Source organism: Nelumbo nucifera, chromosome 1, assembly GCF_055504915.1.
Source record: "Nelumbo nucifera cultivar China Antique chromosome 1, China Antique-T2T, whole genome shotgun sequence".
NCBI lineage: Eukaryota > Viridiplantae > Streptophyta > Magnoliopsida > Proteales > Nelumbonaceae > Nelumbo > Nelumbo nucifera.
The window spans coordinates 206910047-206920305 of record NC_142649.1 but is presented as its reverse complement, the minus strand read 5'-3'; the positions used below and the strand labels follow the sequence as shown (position 1 = coordinate 206920305).

Here is a 10259-nt window from a genome sequence, read left to right as displayed (position 1 = left end):
TGGTGAGAAGGGCATTCATCCTGGCAGCGAGACCTAGCTCGTTGTGAGGCTAGGTGCCGAGGAGGGAGTTGTGGCTGAAGCTGAGGTTGAGGCAGCTGAGGGAATTGTTGCTGGTAGTGGTACTGGAAGACGTGGTGCAGCACTTGTTGCTGGTAAAGCTGGTGTTGCTGGAGCTGCTGCACTTGGGCTTGCAAGGCCCGCATACACTACATCAGATCATCGAGCTGGTTCTGGCTGGTCGCCAGAGGGATGACAGTCGGTTCAGCAAAGGTCGTTTCAACAGAGGAGGGAAGGGGAACACCCACATGCGCCGCTACTCGCGGCACGTTCAGGCTGGGGACTCCGTCCACCGAGAGGGGAATGGTGAACTGCCCAATGCAAACCGTGGGAACCTAGGGTTGTTCCCTGGCGTTATCAATCTCCGTGCTACGTCCGACATTGCTTGAGGAAGCCATGAGTGTTGAGTTTTTTGAGAAGAAAGAACTGTGAAAGTTTGGAGGAAGGCTTTTAGAAGCGGTTCCCACAGACGGCGCCAAATGATGGTGTGCAATCCGGTCACTCCTAGCTGGCACTGGCATGGCTTCTGAAAGGTACCTGAGATTGAGAAGATGAAGAATCCCCGGGGGCTTGCCCGGCGGGAACACTCCGATGCTTAAGTTAGTATTCTGTGGAAGAAGCAAGGAGAGGATGAAGGCTAAGAGTGCAGATAGCACAAGTAGTAGAAGATACCCCTATTCTTTGAGAATAGGCTCCTTATAACAGAATTCTGTTGCATCAGGCCCACTGGCCTCTGATAGGGCAGGTATAACAGCCACTGTCAGCCTGCCGCAGCCGTTACAGGCTGGGCTGAGTTGGCACATGCAGGGCCATCACTGCAGGGTACGTGCATGTCAGGTGTAAGGCACCCTCTAAAGGTGGCAGGCACGACACTGTCTGACGAGGGACGTGGTTGTTGTCCCCAAATTTGTTGGGTACGGTAGTCGAGCAAGAGATCTTCCTGCGATATGCCGAACTGCCCTTTCACGAGTTACCTTGTGCCGGGCTATCCCGCAAGCGGCAAGCTGCCGGTGGCAAGCTATGTCGAGTTGTCTGGCCCGAGGTGTCCTCACCTCGGGGTAACTAGAGGCAGATCGGGGTGTTCCTGTCTGGGAATGGCCCGAGATTCACTAGGAGGAGCTCGGGTATTAGGAAAGGTCAGGGGGCCCCAAGCTCGGAGGCAGCTCGGGGTGCCTTAGCCTCGGAGAGGAGGTGCAGGCCTGGTGGCTCCTGGCGAGTAGCCTATCCCGCCGAGTTGTCAGGCTGAACTCGTTGGGACCTTCCCTCCGAGTTGCGGCTGCGCCTGCTATGCTGTCACGCTGAGTCATCGCTTGAGCAAGGGCACGCCCATGTGTACCCGTGCTACGAGGTCGGGCCAAATCACCCTCCATCACTTATCAATATGTACAAAAGTATTACATCAACTTACTGTTGGTCTAATAAAAGAATTTAGTTATTTTCTGAGTTTTGATATACGAAGGAAGTGTTGCCCAAATAAATAATTGCTCCAACAACATCTATAATAAATGAAAAGGTTATGATAAAGGCAAAACATGCATTGTAATATAACCAAATGTTTAAGATAATAGCAAAATAAAACATACCTATAAAAACATTTTTGCCAATATTCCGCAATATGATCAAATGTAACAAAGTTATATTTATATAAAGGAATTTCTAGGCAATTCTTCAAATTACATATAATCTTTGTCTACTGAGTGAAATTCATTTTTATATCAGTTCGACTTAGAGTATAATTAGTATTAGCACAATTAATTGCCAAATTTGAAATGCAATATAGTATTCTCTCATTTAATTTATCCCAAAACCTTTCAATTTCAACACCAAACATTTTGACTTCAATGTCATCCCCCCGCAAATTGCAATATGATTTATCATTTATACTATGCACGTAAATAAAATAAAACACTAACATTTATCTGTGTAGAAAATTTACCTGAGAATCAACAAATATCAATTTGCATACTTTTTTATTATTATTGTCCTCTCCAAATGAATAAATATCAAACTTTCTGATAAGACGACCTTTTACGTCACAATATTTCTTTGAAAATTTCATCTTAAAAATTAAAGTTGGATGAAATTCATTCTATTAAAATAACTAAATAAATAAGAAAAGTTTAAATATATAATGTAAAATAAAATAATGTAACAAATTGAATTTACATGAGTGAGAGAATAAAGTTATAAACCAGTATCCGTTAAGACAAAAATATTCATAAGAAAATCTATAATTTGTAATACATTCAAAAAATTGTAATTAATGTAACAAAACAATATTCTTCACTAATGCATTGTCTATTAGAAAAACAAAATGATGTGATATTTGCTAAGTATCTTAATGGTTAAAAAGACTTAAGTTGCGTTCAATTTTTCAGTCGTAGCGATCATCATGGCCTCATCCTCAAAATTCATCAAAAATCTAATAAATCCTAAAAATCATATGGTATCTGCCCTGCAATGTATTGCAAGTCCACTTCTGATAACGGTGGTGATAATGTGGATAGAAATGCATGGTAAAAAATGTCTAATGTCATTAAAAACTTTTTCTTTGCAACAGATCAAACAGGTTTTGTTTGGTAATACAATGATCTAAGAAATATGCCCCTTCTTCTTTCGACCTTTGTTCAAACTCAATCCATAACCCATTGACATTGCGCTCTTCTTCCATCAATAAATTTGTTAACGCCAATGGATCATCTAGACTATTGTGCGAATATATATTATCAATTGCACCATTCCATTATAGTCTAAGAGTTCTGATAATGGCATTAATTATAGCTTGGGGAGGTATTTTAAAATCATAGCCCCTTTATTTTGATGCAAGTTGGATTTTCTTGAAACAATGATTTTTCATTGGCGTGCCTTCAACCAACATTTCTTCATTAAAGTCACTCCTTAGTCTTCTAATCACCAATCAATGGTTGAATTTTCGATAAACATTAGGTAGAGGAGGTTTCATTCTAAAATTAAAAGAAAAAGTTATAATTAATAATCAACAAAGAAATAATGCACTAAGATTTGTGTGAAATAATGCACTAAGTTATAATTAGGTAGAGGAGGTTTCATTCTAAACATATGTATAACACCTGATGTAGCAATATATCTTGGAAGACTTCCTTATAAACAATATTTTGTGTGAAATCATCAGGTTCACCACTTTTATTTTTCATTAAGATTTTCAATCTACATGGAGAAGTTGCACGGGATATAACAACATATAATTGCCCATAAGAGAATACGGGTTTTGACAAATAGACACCTACATGTTGCATTGTTTTCCCTTGACTTTTATTAATGCTCATAGCAAATGTCAACCGTAAAGGAAATTGTCTCCATTTTATCACAAATAGTCACTCTTTATTAGTAGGTGAAAGAGTAATCTTTTGAATAAATACGGTATTCCCTGCATGAGTCCCAGTAATTACTTTGGCTTCAATGACCCAATTCCCCATCTTTTGAATAATTAATCGGGTTTCGTTACATAGACCAATTGACGGATTCAGATTTCGTAAAAACGTAACAAGGGCTCCAAATTGTGATTTGGAAGTCCAAGAAAATTGAGAAAGTGTAACAACTCCGAAGGATTCATATTTTGTTCGCTATCATCACCATTTATTGAAACTAAATTGTCAGCACTTTAGTATATTTGCACATTTTCTAGCAGTTTTGTGAGCATCATTGAGTTTATTTCATCAACATCAACATTCCTTGGGGCCAAAATACCATGCTGTTGTAAATATGACCAATCAGTATATCTCTCCTCAAAGCATGGATATATCATATCAAGAAGAAGTTCAATTCCTCCATTACTGTTGTCAATAAGAAACTTTCTTGGAAATTGTATCCAATTTGGCTCTTTACCTTGAACAAAAGATATAGCCAGCATCTTACCATGTCCAATCTGTAAAACTCAATCTGCAAGTTCTTGTAATTGTAAACGCTCTTCTTCTGTAATGTTCGAAGACAGAATACGCATATTGGTTTTAAGCGTAAGAACTTGACAGACGCATATTGGTTTTAAGCGTAAGAACTTGATAGACGCATATTGGTTTTAAGCGTAAGAACTTGACAGTGATCCCATAGGTGTGATCTTTGAATCGCATATACAACAATTTATTCTCTTCCACCTTTCTTAATAACTAGCAAGATTTGACGAAAATCACTTCCAAGAATAATCAATTTCCCTCCAAAAATTGCATTTCCTGCAATTGCTGACATTCCTGTCATTATATCACTAAAAGTTCTGTCAACCGCTTCAAATTCATTCCTATTTGTCATAGGAGCTTCATCCCAAATAATTAAATCCGCCTTTTGGATCAATTTTGCTAAATTTGTTTGTCTTCTTCGCCCAATCGTTAAAACGGGTCCTGCGTCTACCCGAATGCAATTTTTTTTCCTTTTTTTCAGTTTTATTCTTTTTTAATACACTTTTTTCGTAAGGGTTCTCAGTGTTATCCTTCAGCAATACGTTTTAATCACAAAAATAAAAAATTAAAGAAAAAACTAATACATACCTATTTCAAGGTGGGTGTAGTATGGGAAGAAGACGTTGTTGCAGAAGAACGGGAAGACCGCCCAGATGAACCGCAGTATCGGAAGAGAGATCAAGGGAGTTCAATGAACCTATGAGAGCACTACGGGAAGAGAGAGCAGTAGTATTTCAGAATCACCAATACGTTTTAATCACAAAAAAAGAAAAAAATAATAATAATAATAATAATACATACCTATTTCAGGGCAATTGCATTACGGGAAGAGAGACCAAATTCCCCAATGAGAGCAATACCGGAAGAGAGAGCAAGAGAGTTCAATGAGGCTATGAGAGCAATACCGCAAGAGAGAGCAAGAGAGTTCAATGAAGCTACGAGAGCAGTATGGGAAGAGAGAATGGAGTCTGTTTTAGAAATCAACTATGGGAGGTAGGTGATAATTAGGTGGATTAAAAAAATAAAAAATTCAAAAAAAAAAAACAGGAAATTAATTAATTAGCTAACTTAAAACATTTCATGGAATATTATACATATCTACTTACTAATAGTTGATAACTTGTTTTAGCATTACTTATTAATACTTATTTTAGTTTTCCTGGTTATCTTAGAAATATTTTGTTTTGATTAATTTCTTATATCGGCATTATATTTTATTAATTGTTAATAAAATATAGAGAATTTCAGTTTACTTTTGGGGGATCGCTAGGCACGGCCCAAGCCCATGTGAAATACTATAATTATTGAAAATATGGGTAATTAGTATTGTTAATCAACAGTATTAAAATACTGAAATTATTAAAAATACTGTAATCATTAACAATGTTTTTAACTGTTAATTATTAAAATACTGTAATTATTAACAGTTAACAGTATTTATTAAAATACAGATAATTATTAAAATGTTGTTAACTGTTAATAAATACTGTATTTATGAAAATACTATAATTATTGAAAATATGGTTAATTAGTACTGTTAATTAATAGTACTAAAATACGGAAATTTTTATTATTTAAAATATATTGTGTACAGATAATTATTAAAATACTGTTAACTGTTAATAAATACATACTATAATTATTGAAAATATAGTTAATTAGTACTGTTAATTAATTGTATTAAAATACTGAAATCATTATTATTAGTATTTTTATTATTTAAAATATATTCTGCACATTTCCAACTGACCCGTACTGTGTACAGGTCCAAATGAACCGTAATGAGTACGAGTCTGGATCAGATGGACCCGACTATTCGTATTCGGGTTTTTGAAAATGGGCCATCGTAGACCCGTTTTCGTCGTCTTCTTCGCCCGAAATGTTATACAGGTCATGTATCGACCCGTTTAGTTATACCTGTTTGTTAGTTTTTTTTTTTTAACTATTTTTTGTTAAATCTTCATTTTTTCAGTTATTTATGCGTCGTTTCTCAATAAAATAGAGGTTTGACCTCCTACCTATTGTTTGGGAACGTTTGAAGAAAACCTGCGTAAAAAACTCAGAAGTGAGAGGTAAAACGTCTGAAACTCCTACAACGTTTGTAACGACTAAAACTTTTGCTTGGAAGAAAACTTGCATAAAAAACTCAGAAGAATGGAAGGAAAGAAAGTCTCAATAAAAGAGAGTGGTTGAGATGGTTCAACCTTTGGTCTCTTGAAGTTGTTTTCGGTCTGAGACTAGGAGAATGTGATTGCTAGACGTCTAAGAGTGGGAGGGTAAGTGAAAAAATGGTGAGATGGTTCAACCTTTGGTCTCTTGAAGTTGTGTTTTGGTCATCTCTCGACTGCTCCCAGAGAGAAGCAGCACTGCAGCAACAGCAACAGATTTGGCATGAATTTAGGTGAGAAGAAGAGTGTTGAGAGTAGTAAGAACAGAGGCCGCCGTTCAAGCTCAAAGGTCTCAAAGCTGAGTTGTATGGATCCTGTTGGCCTACAGATTCTTGTACACTGTTCAAGCGACGGATCAAACATGGTCATGAAAATCATAACCAGTAGATTTCAAGAGTGAAGGGAACGGAGCCCCTATTCGCACGTTTGGATTACTATCCACCCTAATCGTATTAATATATATATATATATATATATATAAGATATAAGATTCTTTTATTACTATTATATATTTAGTTTTTTATTAATTTAAAATATTAATATGGCAAAATTTAGGAATGGTAACGAGATGGGCTTAACATGAGACCCATAGGCCCATCCTTGGTGGTCTTTCAGCTGTTTACTAGCCGGAGCCCGGGAAGATGTTTAATCCAGAAGAAACTCAACAACAGGCCTAACAAATTAATTGTAGGGAATTTCAGGCCATCTTTCAACGACTGCACATCGTCTTGCCCCGTAGTGATAGAAATTTTAAAAGTCACACTCCATTGTAACCTTACTCCATAGGCAGATAGGGCTGTTTCTTTTTGTTTGTGTATGTAATCTGGAATCACATAAATCTTTGTGCATTTGTTTCCTTGTTATACTCTCCTTTTCTCTATTGTTCCTTTGGTTTGTTCTTGCGTTCCTTCACATTTTGAGCCTAACAAACTTGGGTTCCTAAGTTCATTGATTGGAAGCTATGATTCTTGTGTTTCTTACATCACTCGCACTACGATTCTGGCTGGTGTGTGGGAATCCCGCATAGAGATTCGCACTAGAAACTAAGGCTTAAGGCTACAGTCTGATGCTAAAGCTCTTGTTGAGGATCTAAATCAAGCATCTGGCTTGTGGGAAGACCATCTCCTTTTCTATAGCTTATAGCTTTTTGATTTATTGACTATAATGTAGTTCTGAACCTCTAATGAAATAGCTTATAACATGGTCTATACATTTCAAAAAATTAAAAAAAAAAAAAGAATAAAAAAGACCTATAAATATAAAAGAGCAAAGCTTCGGTCTCATTACTCTCATCCCACATCGGTTAGTTAGAGGAATATAGAAAGCTTTATAAAGGAAAATTGAGAGAATTTGGTTGTGTTCGTTGAAAGGAGAGACGGTTGGCATCTCCCCTGACAGGGACGGGAACAGCCTTCGGGCTTACCTGTTACCACACATACGGTTAAGGCTACCCGCTTCGGCGGATCTTACCCAATTTTTTTTTATTTTTTACCGTTATTTTGTATATTTTGATCCTTAGGCGGCAAAAATATTAAATATCTACGAGTGGATATGGTTGGTTAGTTCCTCAGAATCGAACACCAGAGCTAGAGTTCCCTCCCAGTCGCCAGTCGGCCAGTCCTACTCTCTCTCTCTTTTGCTCTGATAGTCTGAACCACCCATGACTTCTACGGTCTCAACAGCTTTGGATCTTCGTTTTACCATATCTCTTCCATCAGACTCAAAGAAACCCAGTTTCCTCTCCTCACCTCTCAGACTCTCTACAAAGAGGTTTACGGTTTTCTGCAAATCTCCTTCCGAGATAGCAGAGCCTCGCCAAAACCCATCTCTCTCTGACCAATTGAAACCCCTCTCTCTCACTCTCCTCTCTGACACCAAGGACCAGCAACCGCAGCCCACCCTCCTCTCAAAGCCGAAATCTACTTGGGTTAACCCCTCCAAGCCCAAGCGCTCTGTCCTCTCTCTTCAACGCCAGAAACGTTCCTCTCACTCTTACAACCCTCAACTCAGAGACCTCAGGCTCTTCGCCAAGAAGCTCAATGGCTGTGAACCTACCGAAGCCGCCTTCTCTGTTGCTCTAGAAGAAATTCCACACCCACCCACTAGAGAAAATGCCCTGTTAATCCTCAACAGCTTGAAACCATGGCAGAAAACCATGCTTTTCTTCAATTGGCTCAAGACCCAGAACCTTTTCCCCATTGAAACAATCTTCTACAACGTTGCTATGAAGTCCCTGCGATTCGGGAGGCAGTTTGAGCTCATTGAGGAGCTTGCCCAAGAGATGATCAACAATGAAGTTGAGCTTGACAACATTACTTACTCTACCATCATAACTTGTGCCAAGAGGTGCAACCTTTTTGACAAGGCTGTGGAGTGGTTTGAGAGGATGTACAAGACTGGTTTGATGCCTGATGAGGTTACTTACTCTGCTGTTTTAGATGTTTATGCCGAATTGGGGAAGGTGGAGGAGGTTTTGAGCTTGTATGAGAGGGGAAGGGCAAGCGGGTGGAAGCCTGACCCGATTGCTTTCTCTGTTCTGGGGAAGATGTTTGGGGAGGCTGGGGACTATGATGGCATCAGGTATGTCTTGCAGGAGATGAAGACTCTGGGGGTTGCGCCCAATTTGGTCGTTTACAATACGCTGTTGGAAGCAATGGGCAAGGCTGGAAAGCCGGGTCTGGCCAGAGCCCTGTTTGAGGAGATGGTTGCGGCAGGTTTGACCCCAGATGAGAAAACACTTACTGCTCTGGTTAAGATTTATGGGAAGGCGAGATGGGGTCGGGATGCTCTGCAGCTCTGGGAGCGGATGAGATCGAACAAGTGGCCGATGGATTTCATTCTTTACAACACATTGTTGAGCATGTGTGCTGATCTTGGATTAGAGGAGGAAGCTGAGAGGCTGTTTGAGGATATGAAACAATCAGAGCAATGTAGTCCGGATAGCTGGAGCTACACAGCGATGCTTAATATATATGGCAGTGCGGGTAAGGTTGATAAGGCGATCGAATTGTTTGAGGAAATGTCGGAGTCAAGTGTGAAGCTCAATGTGATGGGATGTACTTGTTTAATACAGTGCCTCGGGAGAGCCAAGAGAATCGATGATGTTGTGAGGGTGTTTGGGATCTCAATTGGTAGAGGGATTAAGCCTGATGACCGTCTTTGTGGGTGCTTGCTGTCTGTTGTGTCTTTCTGTGAGGAAGATGAGGATGTGGACAAGGTTCTTTCTTGCTTAGAGAAGGCTAATGCCAAGTTGGTTGCATTTGTTAAACTGCTTAGAGATGAGGAAGCTAACTTTGATAAAATCAAACAAGATCTACGTATGATACTCAATGAAGCTGTGGTCGAAGCCCGTAGACCTTTCTGTAATTGCCTGATTGATATATGCCGGAACCGGAATCTCCATGAGAGGGCCCATGAGCTGCTATACTTGGGCACTCTTTATGGGTTGTACCCTGGTTTGCATAACAAGACTGAAGATGAGTGGTCATTGAACCTTAGGTCACTATCCGTGGGTGCAGCCTACACTGCTTTTGAAGAGTGGATGGGGAGTCTTTCTAAAATCATGGAGCGTCAAGAGGCACTGCCAGAAGTGTTCTCTGCTTATACTGGTTCAGGGACTCACAAGTTCTCTCAGGGACTTGCTAGCACTTTCGCTTCCCATTTGGAGAAATTAGCTGCTCCATTTACGCAAAGTGAAGAGAAAGCTGGATGTTTTGTGGCTACTCGAGATGATTTGGTATCATGGGTGCAATCCAGGGTTCCGCCTCCAGCTGTTGGTGCATAATAATATACACAGGAACAGGAGCACCATCTTCAACTGAAGCTTATACTGTTGTGACTACCTGTAAACTTTTCCGCTATTTGTGTTTGCAGTTTTGGGGTTCAACCATGAATCCTATCATCTGTTTACTCTTGTATTTGTTGAATTATTTAATTCTACCTTTTAAACGATCTTATCTATTATCGCTAATATCTCTGTGTCGATGTTGAATGCATGAAGAACAATGATCCCATGGTTGTGTGCTGCATCAGTGTTTGCCTGTTTCACCCTCATGTTTTATCATTCAGAAGCATTTCCACATAAGGCTCCTGATAAAAGATAGTT

General features: G+C 39.2%; 1 protein-coding gene and 1 non-coding gene across 2 annotated transcripts; both read left to right on the top strand.

Annotated features, from left to right (window-relative positions):
• The first annotated feature begins 7510 nt into the window (after positions 1 to 7510).
• On the top strand, positions 7511 to 7635 carry LOC148804414 (U6atac minor spliceosomal RNA). The gene has a single exon (XR_016081775.1). It is a non-coding gene; the product is annotated as a U6atac minor spliceosomal RNA (small nuclear RNA).
• LOC104610392 (pentatricopeptide (PPR) repeat-containing protein) lies at positions 7621 to 10124 on the top strand. Its single transcript, XM_010276979.3, has one exon. The coding sequence runs from the start codon at positions 7815 to 7817 to the stop codon at positions 9936 to 9938; it is 2124 nt and encodes a 707-aa protein (XP_010275281.1). The 5' UTR covers positions 7621 to 7814; the 3' UTR covers positions 9939 to 10124.
• Positions 10125 to 10259: the final 135 nt, after the last annotated feature.